Genomic DNA, 17,110 nt, shown 5'->3' with positions numbered 1-17,110 from the left:
CACGATGGTTTTACAGGAAAAAACGAAAAGGATGATGATATAACTCAGCGTTAGCAGCACAATATCCTCATTTTATTTTGTGTTTCTGGGGCACGGACGGCTTTAAGAGTGGAAGGAGTGCGTAGACAGCCAGTATCAACACAATACAGCAATATTACTGATGTTTTGGACGCCAAACCTTTTCGTGAAACCACAAACCTCATATGTTTCCACTTAAACAGACCTAAGGGTTTTCAAAAATGCTCTATAAAGCGCTTAAAATGTCAGAATACACCCAGGCCGCGAATGCATCGGCTTCTCTCTTTATATCTGGGTACAGCAAGAGCTGCGCAATGACTGGACGAGTTCAAAAGTAAACAACAACAGTGCCGTCCATCATGGTTTGACATCTGAAGACAAGACAATATCTGCGCAGTTTCACGAGTCTTACAGGAATCGCATCATCTGACTAATCACCGTAGGGAAGCCTATCTAATGATCTGGGCCTGCTTTCCTTGGCTTCATCTGACATTCTGTGGCCTCCCATTATTTCTTTCCAGGAAGATTCCCTAAAGAGACATTTTTCTCTAGGACCCTAATGGGCTAATGAACAAACTACATGCAAAAAGAAATCATACAGGACAAAAATGCATTACATAAGATTGTACGGATTAGCATTGACTTGAGTTGTTGATCTCAAGATCTAAAGCAACAGATGTTTCTTGTAATTTGATAGGACTGTAAAGAATTTCGCTTTTGGTGATAGAGTGAAACATCAGGAATCATTGGGATTTATTAAAAAAATGAGTGATGGAGATATTGCCTTTCGTAGATGGTTTTGAGATTGGTCTGATCTGGGATGCCATCGGTCTCTTCTAGGTAGAGTATGAGCCAGGAGGTGCGATACGGCCACTGCTCAGTCAGGTTGATCCAAGATGCGAGCCGGTCCCAGTTAAAACTGATTTGATTAGCCCTCAGCAAGCGACCTGAAAAAGATTGATGAATGTTCGAACTTTATGATTTCACACCTGAAAGTTTATATTGCATTGTACTGTTCACTTTTCAAATGTTTGGGTTTATGTTTGGGATAATTAAAAGAGCAGCAGTAGCTGTACAATTGTGAATTTGTACATTTGAAAGTATAATATATTAAATAGTATTTTATATATAGAAAAGTTTCAGAAATCTAATTTTATAAGCAATAAACATACCTTACTAATTATATTAAAATCTTTATCATTTTTTTTCCCCAATTTCTGTTTAACGGAGAGATTTTTTCAACACATTTATAAACATAATAGATTTAATACCTCATTTCAATGCCATGATGACAGTAATTCTGATGATATTTTTAAAGACACTTCTATACAGCTTAAAGTGACATTTAAAGGCTTAACTAGGTTAATTAGGGTAACTAGGCAGGTTAGGGTAATTAGGCAAGTCATTGTATAACGGTGGTTTGTTCTGTAGACCTTTGCTTAAAGGGGCCAATAATTTTTAGTGTTTAAAACAAATAAAACTTTCTCCAGAGGAAAAAATATTATCAGACATACTGTGAAAATTTCCTTGCTCTGTTAAACATAATTTGGAAAATATTTTAAAAAAGAAAAAAAAAAAACTCAAAGGGAGGGCTAATAACTCTGACTTCAACTTCAACTGTATAAATATATGCTGTGTCTTATTTCAGAGGCTGCATCCTCCAAAATATGTTTTTGAAGGCTGTCTCATTTAAAAAAAATATGAAGGTTTTTTCAAACGCAGCCTCATAATGCGACCTTTGTTTCCCAGGTAATGTAGGACACAACCGGTGAATCCTTCCCGGCTTCAAACGCCCAAAGATTCATTGCGCGCTGATAACGGCAGGACGTTTTTAAAAGAAAATTTTAAATGTATGAATTAAGTTTATTTAACTTGGATATCTAAACACATGTTGAAAAAACAAAAAGAGTTTGGCATGTCTTACTAAAGAGTGATTTTATAGACCATTTACATTTTTGTTTACATGTATGGCTCAAATGAAATATAATTCCAGCTTCTGTATACCTTGTCTTGCCTTTAGATTGCTTAAAATAAGTTTTAAAATCACTGAAAAAAGTCTTTACAGATTTTATCAGCGCTTATTAACAGCAGCTGATACAATTGCCTGGTGACAAGATCCGTCCTCTGTATGCTAGATCGTCTTATTTCAAACCGCTCGGTTCAGCATATGTGGACTCACCTTTGAAATGAGACACAGCTATATGTGTCTCATGTAATAACTTCAAAAAGGTAATGATTCGCACTCATCAAGTAGTTGCTTTATACTGTTTTTATTTATTTTTTCTTACAGGGTGATTTAAAGACACAAAGGTTTCAGCACAATGACTTCCTCAGTGTGTCATGTAATATTCTAATCATTTTAAAATGTAATTTATTCTTGTGATTACACAACTTTAGTCTTCACTTCAGGAAATGGATAAATTTGCTTCCCAAGAAACATTTTAAGCTTAATTTTATTGATTTTGTAAAAATAGTTATTATTTAATAATAATAATTCTTTGTATAAATAGCCTGCTCAAAAGCACAGCGTTAATTTTAAAATGTATATTTTCTGTTACTTTACTTGCAATTCTGGTCAATCTAATGTGTCATTACTGAATAAAAGTATTCAATAATTTATTATTTACTTATTTTATTATTTATTGATTAAAGTAATTTGACAAAAACTGCTCAACTAACTTGTCACGGCATCTATTTTGCTGCTCTGTGAAGCTCTGAAGTGCTTCCTTTTTTTCTTAAAGGTGTTTTTAACATCAGTTAACATCAAAAAACATCAGTACATCATCTTACAGTATGTCATATTTTTTTAAGGTCAAGTGGTGTAAAAATTCCATTAGCCATTGCCTAAAGGTTGGCGGAAATTTTCCCTTCTATTTGTGCAATAATTGAAGTCCTTCTTTTATCTTTATTTGTACGTCACTTTGGATAAAAGCATCTTCTAAATAAATAATTTACAGACCATAAAACGGTAGCACAATTCTAAGACTTTAATAAGACCGTTTTTGTATCTGTAAAGTGACATATTTCAAAGCAAAACAACATAATTAAAAAAAGAAAAAAGAAAATAGAAAATACATTTTTCATATGAATTATGAAAGTTGGCCTTTGCTGACCAGATTAAAACAATGGCTAAATAGCAATTTGGCTATTGACCATTCATTCATTCAAGATCATTTTAAAGACAAAGAAGCTAAATAAGACAAAATCTGATTTTATGTTGAGCTTAAAGCTTGAAGACTGACCTGTGACAGACACGATGTTGAGCAGCCTCCTCATAGTCTGAGGGCTGATGTCACTGAACCAGTCCTCGGTGACGAGCAGTTTGGTGAGGTCAAAGGACATCTGACGCGTGACTGACCTCTGCATCTGTCGACGGCGATACGTATCCTGAAGAGAGACATCAGACACATTTAAATCATGCTTATTACTCAAAATCAATAACATTAAAGAACACAGCGAAGGACAAAATGTCAAGGGAGAAATTTTTTGTGATATGACCACATCATGTGGTCAAACATGATTACTGTCATTGGATTACAGTCAGACAAACTGCACAAGCAAAAACCGAAGGGTTGCTAGACATGATGAACAATTCAATTAGTCTTTGGAGCTGAAAACATTGTGTAATTTTAAATGTTAGATCATATGATTTATTACACACTTATTAATCCTATATGAAAAATGTGCTGTTATTGTACAAGTAGATGGAATAAAGCAGCATATTTCTCATCTTACCCTGCGGTTTAGAGTTGTCTTACTGCCAAACTTGGTCTGGTCACCCAGGCTGTTCTGGGACAACTTTCTGTCCAGCTCTTCATGCCAACCTATAGCATAAGAAAATGTTAAGAAATTGAATTTGCACCACAAATATGTTCCCACTGGATTTAGATTTTCGATTAGTTTTTACTAGCATGAAACACAAGATATGATACATTTTTTACTGGTAAAAGTTTTTACCTAGTGTTTTTATTCGGCAAGGATCCACCTAATTGATTATATTGAATTGAAGATACTTCTATTTTATAAAGCAATTTTAACCAGAAGTTGCTGAGACTTTTATTACAGAATACTGATGTACCTCCAACAGTAACAGAACATTAAGTTGGAGGCTTTCTTTTGTGCTATATTCACTCATAGCAAAGCATTAAGAGGGGCATGATAAATAATATTCTGGCTGAAGCCATCTGACATCAACAGACAAGGACCAACACTCATACAAAATCAGATAGTGAAGCCGCCTTTCCACTGCAAACGGCAAGCGACAGGCCGGAAGTCATTCATTTCCAATAGAACAGTCCGGGAGCTACGATGAGTTCCAATTATCTCCGTATGCGGAAAATTCGGATCCGAATTGAGCTGCGGATCCGTTGAAATATTTGAACTCCTGCGACTAGACCGTATGAGACCTGCCGACCGGATATGATGTATTCCAGTGTTGTCCAAGCAGGTCCGTGCGCGCGAGATGAGAAATAGGAGTTTATTTGGTTATTTTTGGAATTATAAAAAGTCTATATTAAAGAAAAACTTTTCTGTTCATAAATGTAAGTAAGAAAGTAATAAAAATATATATTTTTAATGTTGTCTCCACATTCCATCCAATATTTTAGCGGTCTACGAGTTTCTAGTATTCATTCATCCATTAAACTATGTAAACGCACAGAGAATAAAGGCTATTGCTTTTGCAGTCCTTTATTTCGGACACCGTTGAGAATCACCTTCTCCCCCGTGGTGCACAACAACACTGAAAATACTGTGTGCGGCTGCCACAAGGGGGCGTATTCCGACAGTTGTGTCCAAATGTCGTGTGCAGTGGAAAGACGGCTTCAGGCTTTGATTGAAGATTACCAAAAACTTTTTTTCTTCTGTGAATTAACTTGCTTAGATTTATTGTTCACCTAAAGAATATACATTGAATTTACACAGACTTTAAATGTTAACTGACCCCAAACTTTTGAACGCTAGTGTGGAGTAAACTAAAAACACTAATAATCAGTCACTATTTGAGCCAGCCTGTTCCACATTATACATTAATACAAACCCTCAGAGTTGCCGGTCTCTCCATTGGCAGGAGCTGGTGCACACATCTTTTTTGCACTGCTGAGGCCGCGGCTGTTGAGGAAGACAGGCAAGTGGACGATGTTGCGCATGTAGTCATGGCCGTTGATGTTAGAGTCACGCAAGACACTGTTTAGATTCTGGTTTATGGCTTTGATGATGATGTGAGGATCACTGGCGAAGATCGAGATGAAGGGACCCTTGGAGAACAACACTCTCACCTGATGACAAAGACACACATTTTGATTTACACAACACTGCCTTCAAGCAAGCATGCACTCTACCAGTATATAAGAAATCTGTTTTTCAAGTTATTCAAGTATTTCTTAATGTATGAACATATAATCTAATTTAGAAAGAGGAACACAGACATTATCAGGGTCTCAATGCAATTGACTAAATGGATGAGGAATGCTTCTGGTTACCACTAAAACAACGGGCCTGTTCAGTCTTTGATAGACTAGACCACTTCAGAATAGACAGTTGTATAAGACCATTTTCTTTTAGAATAACTTAATAAGCTCGAATGCATAACTGCACATGACAACTCAGACTTCAGATGTTGTGAGAGATTTTATTTCTGATGACGATTCAAAAGGGAGTCTGTTTTAGAAATAGACTATTGATGTTTTTATGATTAAAGCTAGACAGAGACCAATGTACCAGTGTTACTTATTTACATATTGATAACATTTTCTTTTATTATTTCAGCAAATAGGGTTGTAAAAAAATTATTTGTTGTACTCTCTGATTCACTGCACTCTAAGTTTACCCAACCATGATGACATCCCATCCGCTACTGAGAAATACCTCAGCTAAATGTGAAAAGGGTCCATTATGGCTCGTTTCCACTAAAGGTCCCATGAAGTGCTTTTGATATATGCATTTTTATCCTATATTTAACATTATCTCATCCGAAACATGAAGAGAGGGTGGGACATAGTGTAGCTCCTCCGCTTCAAAAAAAAGCAATAACGTTTCGTTTTATCACCACTCTGCAGGTGAGAGTGGTTGAGCTCAAGTGCATCAAATGAAAAGCAAATGTCTTGAAGGAGGCGGGGCTTGTCAGACAATAGAGAGCATCTGATTGGTTATGATCTACGCTTATGATTTAGTGAAAAACTGTAGTATGAGGTGATGTAAATAAAATTGTTGATTCATTTAGGTGGAAGAAGCTAACTACAAACTTGTTTATATGAGTTGTATATCTTCTAAACGTGAATTTTGACACTGTTTTGGAGCAGACTAAATTATAAAAACTATCAGTACTGATCCTAACATCTAAAATACAGGCTGATTTAAAAAGTAAACAACTTTTAAAATAGAGAACTCTTGAAGGAAGAAAAGGAAAGCTAAGCTCTTTCTGTCATTACTTTAAGGAAGCTTTGATATTTCTCTTCACATTGATTTATTACCCAAGGTTCCATCCTGTTTCTTTGATTAAATACAGATTTTCAAAGTTGTAGTATTTTTTTAGATCACCCTGTAATTTATTTTAATTTCTTGGGACCTTTAAGTGGTATGATTCAGTACAGTACAATTTGGTAAGCATAACCCTGATCAGGTTTGCGTTTCCACTGCCATTAGTACCCTTAATTGACAGGCATGGTGTATACCAGAAAGTTGCAACTGGCATCTCTAGATAGACATGATATACACTGAAAAGTAGTGATCAATGTCATTCTTGCACAAAGAAGAAACCCATACGGGCCGTTCACATATTTCATCTTTTGGAAAGAGTGGGGAGCAGAGAAAAAGGAACGGGATCGGTAAAAAAACTTATGCCAGAAATCAAACTCGGGTCACAGTGAGCACTACATGTTGGCACACTTAACCTCCAGGCAATAGGCGCCAACACCATTCACCAATTTTGTGTAATAATGGGCTATCTGCACAGCTAGTGTTTTTCAGCTAATGATCACCTTCCGGTGAGAGCTTTATGTGACTATTTTCAATTTCATAGGGTTCCTTTAACAACATCCATGTTGTAATGTAATTCACACATAATCAGTTAAAGAGACTTACGCATTCATTTGGTTGTTAAAGCGTAAGAAAAGAGGAAAGACAGTTTAAACAAGGCACCATCATTAGCCGCAGGCCAGCACAGAAATTCCATTGAAAATACTGGGGTAAAATTCATTTCCATATTTTAAAGACATGGCATGGAAAAATTCTTGTTTGGTCTGATCCCCACTTTATATCGTATCTTAACCAGACAGTGAAGATTGCTGGATTTAAAAAGAAACCACATTTTAAAAGAAGCAATTTTGTATGGGATGGCAATTAACCGGAAGCCCTGGGGCTGGCTTACTGAAATTAAAAGTCTGTGTGGATATACCCCATTGCATGCTGTACTGTAATGAGCCATTATTCATTCAGTTAGTTCCCAAGTAAACATTTTCAAGTTTTTCATCATATTACCAATTTTTTTCAGTTACCAAAATGATATTTAATAGTTTGAGTTAACAACAAGTGCTCACCGTGTCTAGCATCTGTAGCACTTTGTCCTGTTCGCAAGAATCCAGACCATCAATGATCACAACTAAACGTGTTTGGTTCTGGGTGAAGCCGTCGATAGTCTTTGCCATTTTAGCCATGAGCTCCACTTCATTTTTCAAGACCTGTGAAGCGAGCAAATTTACCATTAGAGATGCTGTATGTGAATATTACGAAGTGTAATTCACTGTATGTGAATATTACGAATAGTGTATGAAGCTCTTTGCAGGAAAAAGCCTGACGGCTTACCTTCATAAAGCCCTCACTCTTGAGTTTGTGCATCTTGTTGGCGGCGCTGTGCAGCCTCTTCCTCTGGGAGTTCAGCACAGAGTCGGTCACCTGCCACCAGGTGCGACAGTTGAGCAACAGCGCCAACCCAACAACACTCGCCATGGAGACCAGCACTGCGTTCACAGTCTGGTTTTGCCCATCCACCTTGAAAACTGCCAGCAGGGCCATACCCATGATCAAGCAGCCCAGGATGAAGAGGAAGATTACAAAGGATGGGATGCAGCAGGTCTTCTTCCACTTCTTTTTACCTAAGGGTAGACATGGTCAAAACAATCAATGATGTTTTTAGTAAACTGTAGTTTCTAAATAATTAGGGATGGTCAAGTGGCCTTTACCTTGAGTGTCCTCAGTTTTAAAGACTCTGAAAAGTCTGGTGGCCAAGAAGCCGAACTCTCTCTCACAGGCATCCGAGAGAGTGGCGATCATTTCAGCCATGGATGTCTCTCCACCCACACTGGACAGCCTGTTATAATCAGTGAACAGAAACCTGGGAGAAAAACGGAGCAGTTAGTCTAAAACAGTTTTGAAGCTTTTGTTTTAATAAAAGTAAAAGAAAAAATACCTTAAACTACTTTTCAAAAGCTTGGGGTCAGTAAGATAATATTGTTCAATATATTAATAATTTTGATATCTCCAAGGAAACAATGAATTGTTTAAATGTAACAGTAACAACATTCATGTTGCAACAAAAGATGTCTACTGTAAAGTCAATGTTCTTTAAACTTTCATTCATCAAAAAATCTTAAAAGAAAAATCGCCATTTACCTCAAAAAAATATAGTCAATACAGTAACATTGATGATAACGATATGCTTGAGCACCAAATTAGCATATTAAAATGATTCTGAAGGACACTAATAACTAAAATAATGGCTGAATGAAATTTGGCTTTGTCATCATAGAAATTAATAACAATAGGAGTTTTAAAATAAATAAAAATACAACAGTTTTGATTAAATAAAAACAACCTTTTAGACTTTTTTCAAAATCATTTATAAAACATCTCACTGACACCAAACTTTTGGACATAAGCATACTGTATACACTACCTGACAAAGGTAGTGTCACCTATCCAAGTTTAAAGAACAACAAATAATAACTTGACTTCTAGTTGATGATTTGGTATCAGAAGTGGCTTATATAAAAGGCAAAGACCTCTAGATTACGCTTATTTCACCAAAATAAAATATGATCATGCCTTGAATTTTAATTATTTAATTAGGCTAGTAAGGTCTGACTTTGCTTAGATAAAAGTATTCTAGAAAGCGTTCTTACAGGACTCCCAGAGTTCATCAAGATTCTCTGGATTCATCTTCAATGCCTCCTCCATCTTGCCCCAGACATGCTCAATAATGTACATGTCTGGTGACTGGGCTGGCCAATCCTGAAGCACCCGGACCTTCTTTGCTTTCAGGAACTTTGATGTGGAGAATGAGGAGCGCTATCCTGCTGAAGAATTTGCCCTCTCCTGTGGCTTATAATGTAGTGGCCAGCACAAATGTCCTAATACCACAGGCTGTTGATGCTGCCATCCACTCTGCAAATCTCTCGCAAGCCCCCATACTGAATGTAACCCCAAACCATGATTTTTCCTTCACCAAACTTGACTGATATCTGTGAAAATCTTGGGCCCATGCGGGTTCCAATGGGTCTTCTACAGTATTTGTGATTCAATGGAAAAATCTACCATTCTGCCACTTTTCCAATTGATCAACTAGAAGTCAAGGTATTTGTTGCTCTTACATCTGGGATTGATGACAAGCCTTGTCAGGTTGTGTATGTGCTCATTTAAAAATAATTATAATATTTAATAAATGTGAATTCAATACAGTATGTTTGATAGTATTATATACAATAACTTTATACAATACACAAGATTTTCTAAATCTAATATTTCAGTATTATACAATAGTACAGGGAAAATCATACATACAGCACAATTACTGTAAGTATCTTGGAAAACCAGGTAATACATTTTACTGAAATCCCCATGAAACTTTTCCAAAAGGCAATAACAGTGGTCTTGTGGAGTCCAAGGACACCCAAATCCACATCCAATATTTCGGACGTCTTAATGGCCTAATGCTTTATGTGTGGGTAATTACCTGACCGGCAGAGCTCGGGTGGTCTGTTCTGGAAGCTCTGGAGGGTTGACGAACATGAGTTTGAGCAGAAGCTCCAAGTATCCAATGTGTCGGGCAAGACGGGTGCTAATGACCCACGCCCAATTCCAGCTTTCACCCTCACGTCTGCTCCCAAAGTACACAACCACTGAGCAGAGATAGTATACATTCACTATACCTTTTAATGGTTGCTGATTCAATATCATATCATCGTTAATTTATGTGATACATTTCATACAGAGGTAATAAGAGGCTAGCTTTTCTTACCAAAGAACACATAAAGCAGTGCTAGGATGCTGAGAGAGATGGCGATAGCAAGCTTGGGGTCCACGGTGAAGCCGAGCACTAGCGCAACGGAGCCGCACAGCAGGAGCGATAATAACACAACCAGCCATGAAAACTGGAACAAAGGCTCCACCTGCTGACCTGCAAATGTCTTCATCTCATCTGAGAAAGAAATATGAAGATTCGTCCACCAATAAATATACACCAGATGCGGCGAATTGAGTTCTATTAAACATTTCAAGCTCAGAAATAGCTAAAAAGCTAGGTAGGTACATGCTGTGCATGAGTAAACTGTGCTTTAAAATATCCTTTTTAGGTCAAGTTTAAGCCGAGCGCCTGTAAATAACGCTCACCCTCGAGTTTCTTGAGCAGGAAGGACTTGCCGCTGCCCCACTGGGCGTACAGACCCACACAGATGGGCGGCTGCATGGTGGGCTCACTCAGGATGTCTGCCAGAGCACTGCTGTACAGGTCGTAGCCCAGCATGTCCCCATCTGACTCTGTTGGGGACAGATGTCCTAAAGGGGACAACACACAGAGGGGCAAAAATACACACAGGTCACTCACAGCCTATACAGAGAATGCAGTAAAATATTTTAGTGCTCAACATGAACATCAGCGATTCAAAACATATGTTTACTTATTTAGGCTCACAGCTGCAAAGAGCAAATCACAGATCAGTAGACTAAAGCTGCGTCCCAAATGGCACACTATACACTATGCACTCATGCACTATGTACTTATGCACTTACACACTCAACAGGATAGTACATGTATGTAGTGTTGTCCCAAATGGCACACTAATGTTTTTTTACTAAGCGGAAATTCAAACCGTTTCCCTGATGACGTTTGACGGTTGCCAAATCAGTGAAATAAACGACCGAATTATCAAATAATACCTATCGTGAGTATTGCCGCATTCACCATCGGGAGGCGCTATAATCACTCTCGCAGGAGAATTTAGCTTTCTCCATCCAAAATAAATAAAGTTATCCAACATGTGCGTCCGATAGCTCCGCCCCTTCCGCTACGTAAGCAAACCTGTGGTCGTTGAGTGTGTGAAGTGTCCATCATAACACACTTCATTTTAGCGGCTGAATAAGTGCATCATCCAGGTAATTAAAGTGCACTTATTATTTTAAGAGTTTTCAGTGTGAAAACACTACTTACACTATTTATACTACAAAATGGCGTAGAATAGTGCATAAGTATGCGATTTGGGACGCAGCTTAAGTCTCTGTATGATGGTGTGGACAATAAAAAAAATAACAAACAATGAAATCTGTGTTTATTTTTATACTTGAACAAATAACTCTTAAGAACTGGTTCATTTTAGATTGGTAAACCAAAATAATTTGCTTTTTGACTCCCAAAATTAAAGACTATTTTGATTATTTTTTAAAGAAAAATTTTTAAAAAATTGAATCTGATTTGAATCTGTTTGCCATTACACAGTTTCCTGATTGGCACACTTAAAACTGATTTCCAATGTGAGAAACAGACATTATAACTGCAATAAAAACAAATCTGGATCAAATAGAATTGAACATAAATCAGAACTGAAAACAAATATATAACAATACATTTACATGAACACGTTTGGCAGATGCTTCTATCAAAAGCCACTTATATTGGATCCAATGTATTCATACATATTACACCATGGTCTTGTTAATGCCTTGCTCTTACTGTTTTCTGGAAAGCTCAGTCAAAATCAGAACTGAATCTAACGCTTGTGAATCAAAATCTAAATGAATCTGAAAATCTGAACAGACATGGAAATGAGCTTGTTTTTGCAATTGTTTTAGAATTTCTGATTTATTTGTCTATGGACGAAATGACTAGGAATAATAAATAGTAAAAAAGCAGTCAAACTACTTATTCAACAAACAAGTGCGTTCAAGATTATACTTAAAAGTAGAATAATAAAAAAAGAAAAGATCCATTTGCAACATCAAGCAGCATAACAATCTGTTTTTAACCTATAAAAATCAATGGAAGTGAATGAGACCGGAAGTCTCAAGCCAACGTTTATGTAAAGTATAAGGTCAAATTAACTATATTCACGATTGAGATCTAGTCTAAGACTTACGGGCTCCAAAAATCTGGGTGAGGATGCTCTTCTGGTGGCTGCAGTCGATGTTGTAGGGTGTCTCTCCTGCCTTGTTTGGACGATAGAGCAGGCGGCCATCTTTAGGGTTACGGAGAAGAAGCTCAGCCAGTCTGCGGCTTCGTCCACGGATCGCAATATGAAGAGGAGTGTCTCCTCTCTGTAGCCAAATGGAGCATAAAATTTATAAATCACAAATAGATATATATATAACATATACAGTTGAAAAATTTTTCAACACATTTCTAAACATAATTGTTTTAATAACTAATTTCTAATAACTGATTTATTTTATCTTTTGCCTAGATGACATTAAATAATATTTTACTAGATATATATATATATTTTTTTTTTACATTTATATACAGGTGAAGTGAGAGTTATTAAACCCCCTTTGATATTATTTTCCTTTTTTAAATATTTCTCAAATTATGTTTAACAGAGCAAGGAAATTTTCACAGTATGCCTGATAATCTTTTTTTCTTCTGGAGAAAGTCTTATTTGTTTTATTTTGGCTAGAATGAAAGCAGCTTTTAATTTTAAAAAAATTATTTTAGGGTCAAAATTATTAGCCCCGAAAATATATATATATATTTTCGAAAGCCTTCAGAACAAACCATTGTTATACAATAACTTTCCTAATTACCCTAATTAACCTAGTTAAGTCTTTAAATGTCACTTTAAGCTGTATAGAAGTGTCTTGAAAAATATCTAGTAAAATATTATTTACTGTCATCATGGAAAAGATAAAATAAATCAGTTATTAGAAATGAGTTATTAAAACTATTATGTTTAAAAATGTGTTGAAAAAAAAAAAATCCTCTCACCATTAAACAGAAATTGAAGAAAAAAATAAACAGGGGGGCTAATAATTCTGACTTTAACAGTATATGACATATAGCATGAAACCGTGATTGAAGTCATACCTTGTCCACTGCAGAGACTTTGGCCCCTTTGTCCAGCAGCAGCTCCACTACTTCTATGCTCCTCATCTTGGTGGCTTTGATTAGTGGGGTCTCAGAATCCTACATACACAACAAATACAAACTCAAGACTGTCTTATAACAGTGTGACAATCTCTTTTATGTGCATTTTGGTGTTTTTTACCTTAGTGGTGGTCTCTGTGTCCGGACTGCACTGCAGTATGTCTCTAACCATGGTTGCATTGCCTTTCTCTACTGCCCAATAGAGTGCAGTCTTATTTTCCTGTAACAATACAGGGCAGTCATTTTAAATTTCCATAGCTTTTATCAAGGTTCTCACGGGGTTTTTTAAGGTCAAATTTAAGCACTTTTCAAGAACTTTCCAGATGCATTTTCAAACTTTTTTAGCATTTTAGTGGCAAATTACAAATTTACATACAGTATATATACATACTTTATACTACAGAAACATATTTTATATATATATATATATATATATATATATATATATATATATATATATATATATATATATATATATATATATATATATATATTTGTTTGTTTGTTTGTTTGTTTGTTTTATTTTAGAGTATGGTATAAGTACTCTAAGGAAAAAAGATTATGGCATGTCCAAGCTCGACATTGTATTACTGTAATTTAATATCTCAAATTTAATTTACTTACATCTTATATGTAAAAAAAAGACAGCCAGATTATAAATGCACAGGTTCCAGAGTTGAAATCTTATTCAAAAGCAATAATATGTATTTTTTTTAAATAGTTAATTATTATGACCTATTTAGTAACAAATTGTTATAAAAGCAACACAATTTTACATTTTCAAGCAGTTTCAAAGCACTTTTCAAACACTAGACCAAATTTGAAACATATTTAAGCATTCCCAGAACCCTTTAGAACCGTAACCATAACTGTATTATGTACTGTTTTTTTTATTGTGTATGTTTTCACATGGTATGTTACCTGGCCTCTAATGTCGATGTCTGCATACTTATGCAGCAGTGCCCTCACAATCTCAACATGCCCACCTCTTACAGCTCCAATCAGCACAGTGTCTCCACTCTACATGGTTAAAACAAAGCACACGATAAAAATACATCACGTTACAGTCATTCTTCTCCATGATTTATGTTCCGTTTCTGATTTCTGTCAGGTTTGTTGTGAGGATTAACCCACCCTGTCTGGGATGTTGACATATGTGCCGGCATCAAGCAGGTCCTGCACGATCTCAGTGTAGCCCTCTTTAGCGGCGATCATCAGAGCTGTGTTTCCGTCCTTATCAGTCATGTTTACATTGGGGTTCCTCTTCAGAAGCTCTTTAACCACCTCTGTATATCCTCCTTTCACAGCCACGATCAGTGCTGTCATGGAGTTCTGTGTGGGAAAGATTAATAAAATGAGTCCAAGAATCCCTCAAATGTAATAGTGCTGAATCAGTGCTTTACAAAGGATGGAGGCCTATTTTGGGGTAGCCAGCAATCATTCAAGTGGGCCTCAGAATAATTACAAACTGTATAGATTCAATTTTAAAATTTATTTATATATAAAATATATAGTCAAACAAGACTCCCACAGTCTTTGAAAACATTACTTTAAGATGTTCATTGCAATTCTATAAAAATATGAACAATAGGCTTCAGTCTACATATTTTGGGATTATATTTAGTAATATGTTTATTTAGTTTGACAAATTTGAGAAAGAAAATAGATTATGATATGATATGATTTTTGATATATATATATATATATATATATATATATATATAAGGAAACCTCCATCTATATATATATATATATATATATATATATATATATATATATATATATATATATATATATATATATATATATATAATTTCTAATTATGTTAAGTTCTAAATTTTTAACAGTTAGTAACTGTGCTATAAATAATTCTTTTAGAATCCTTATCTTAAATCCCTACCAACTAAACACTAGAAAAGTTAAAGGACCATTAAAAATTGTGTGGTGGACCGCAACAGTCCAAGCGCTTGAGCATCATTGTGTTGTGCTAAATGATGAATACATACCGCCCCCTCCTGGTCAACATCGGCTCCGTTCTCCAAAAGGTGCATCACGCAGTCATAGTGGCCTTTTCTAGCAGCCCAGATCAATGGGGTGGTGCCGTACTGAAAGGATACAATATGATGTTTTATTATTAATGTGAATATCTTTCACCTTTATTATCTTTTACAACTAAAATGTAAAATAATTAATATTTCTGGGTCAATACAAATAAAGTTAGAACAAAATAAAAACACAACATAGCACAACTAATATTTTCAGCACCATTTTCCCACCTTCAACCAAATATGAAATTCTCTGACTTTTCCCTAAATTTCACTGAATAAAAAAACCTAATTTACATGACATCTTATAAACGTAAAACAAGCTGCTGATGATTTTAATAGCCAGGAACAACAATTGATAATTTACCCTAAGTTAATTAGTACTTTTTATTTTTAGAAAAATTATATTTAGCTTTTCTCTCATCTAGTTTTTACCACCCAGTTTTTGAAGTACTTATTTTGAAGAAAAGTTCTTTAAATTTATATTACCCTGCCATTTTTGGCTAAATGGATGCAAGCACAGAAAGAATAAAGATGGAGCTGAAAAATGACCTAAACAAAACAGTAGACGAGAAACAATGATATATATATATACTCCTGTTTATTTTTTCTCCAATTTCTGTTTAACAGAGAGAAGATTTTTTCAACACATTTTTAAACATAATAGTTTTAATAACTCATCTGTAATAACTGATTTCTTTTATCTTTGCCATGATGACAGTAAATAATATTTTACTGGATATTTTTAAGACACTTCTATACAGCTTAAAGTGACATTAAAGGCTTAACTAGGTTAATTAAGTAAATTAGGCAGGTTAGGGTAATTAGGCAAGTTATTGTATAATGATAGTTTGTTCTGTAGCCCATCAAAAAAATAATAATATGTAATTATGACCTTAAAATTTAAACTGTTTTTATTCTGGCCGAAATAAAACCAATAAGACTTTCTCCAGAAGAAAAAATATTATCAGACATACAGTGAAAATGTCCTTGCTCTGTTAAACATAATTTGGGAAATATTAAAAAAAATAAATAAATCAAAGGGGGGCTAATAATTCTGACTTTAACTGTATAAAAATACTTAGGATGTCTGGATGAACCTTTTAAAGTTCTATGACCAGTGGGAATCATGTATTTTGTTAATACACCTTGGAATAACTTGGAATATTTAATTACCTTATCAGAGCAGTTGACTTTAGCTCCATGCTCCAGCAAGAGTTTGACAATCTCTGCATGGCCTCTACCGGCTGCCCAAATTATGGGGTAGACGCTGTATTGCTGCAAGTAACAACATGAAACATGAAATGCATAATAAATGTTTTCTTTAAATGTATTATTTAATTATTTTACATGTATATGTATGTGTCTCATATGGAAGGGGAAATGGTACAGTTTTCCATCTTTACCTGGCCAGTGGTGTTTGGGTTTGCCCCATTCTCCAGCAGGACCGTGGCCACCTCAACTCTACCTTTATATGAAGCCCATGTAAGAGCAGTCCAACCCCCCTGCACGACACAAAGTCACCTCATTGAGAATGTGATTATCGTACATGTATTGCTTTTGATACCAACATTTGCTTTTTGACTGTCTCACCATGTCTCTGTGCTCAATGTAAGCACTGTTTTCAAGCAGCTCTTTGACCACCTCCACGTGCCCCTCCTTTGCTGCAGAGATCAGAGCAGACCAGCAGTCCTATTAGGGA

At 35.6% G+C, this 17,110-nt stretch overlaps 1 protein-coding gene across 5 annotated transcripts in view; it reads right to left on the bottom strand.

Moving 5' to 3' along the window:
- Positions 1 to 17,110, bottom strand: part of kidins220b (kinase D-interacting substrate 220b) — a 39,818-nt gene that overhangs the window by 15,412 nt on the left and 7,296 nt on the right. For all 5 annotated transcript variants that reach the window (XM_087296426.1, XM_087296427.1, XM_087296428.1 and 2 more), the window contains 19 exon segments: positions 17,002 to 17,100; positions 16,815 to 16,913; positions 16,585 to 16,686; positions 15,370 to 15,468; positions 14,498 to 14,695; positions 14,285 to 14,383; positions 13,485 to 13,583; positions 13,304 to 13,402; positions 12,360 to 12,537; positions 10,621 to 10,785; positions 10,250 to 10,429; positions 9,965 to 10,130; positions 8,196 to 8,347; positions 7,819 to 8,108; positions 7,554 to 7,694; positions 5,057 to 5,294; positions 3,754 to 3,842; positions 3,261 to 3,405; positions 803 to 965 (listed from right to left, as the gene is read on the bottom strand). In XM_087296426.1, the coding sequence (XP_087152552.1) occupies positions 803 to 965; positions 3,261 to 3,405; positions 3,754 to 3,842; positions 5,057 to 5,294; positions 7,554 to 7,694; positions 7,819 to 8,108; positions 8,196 to 8,347; positions 9,965 to 10,130; positions 10,250 to 10,429; positions 10,621 to 10,785; positions 12,360 to 12,537; positions 13,304 to 13,402; positions 13,485 to 13,583; positions 14,285 to 14,383; positions 14,498 to 14,695; positions 15,370 to 15,468; positions 16,585 to 16,686; positions 16,815 to 16,913; positions 17,002 to 17,100 (2,801 nt within the window).

The sequence above is a fragment of the Danio rerio genome, chromosome 20, assembly GCF_052040795.2.
Source record: "Danio rerio strain M-AB ecotype USA chromosome 20, GRCz13ab, whole genome shotgun sequence".
Classification (NCBI taxonomy): Eukaryota; Metazoa; Chordata; class Actinopteri; order Cypriniformes; family Danionidae; genus Danio; species Danio rerio.
The sequence above is the reverse complement of the archived record's forward strand: the minus strand, read 5'-3'. Positions and strand labels throughout refer to the sequence as shown.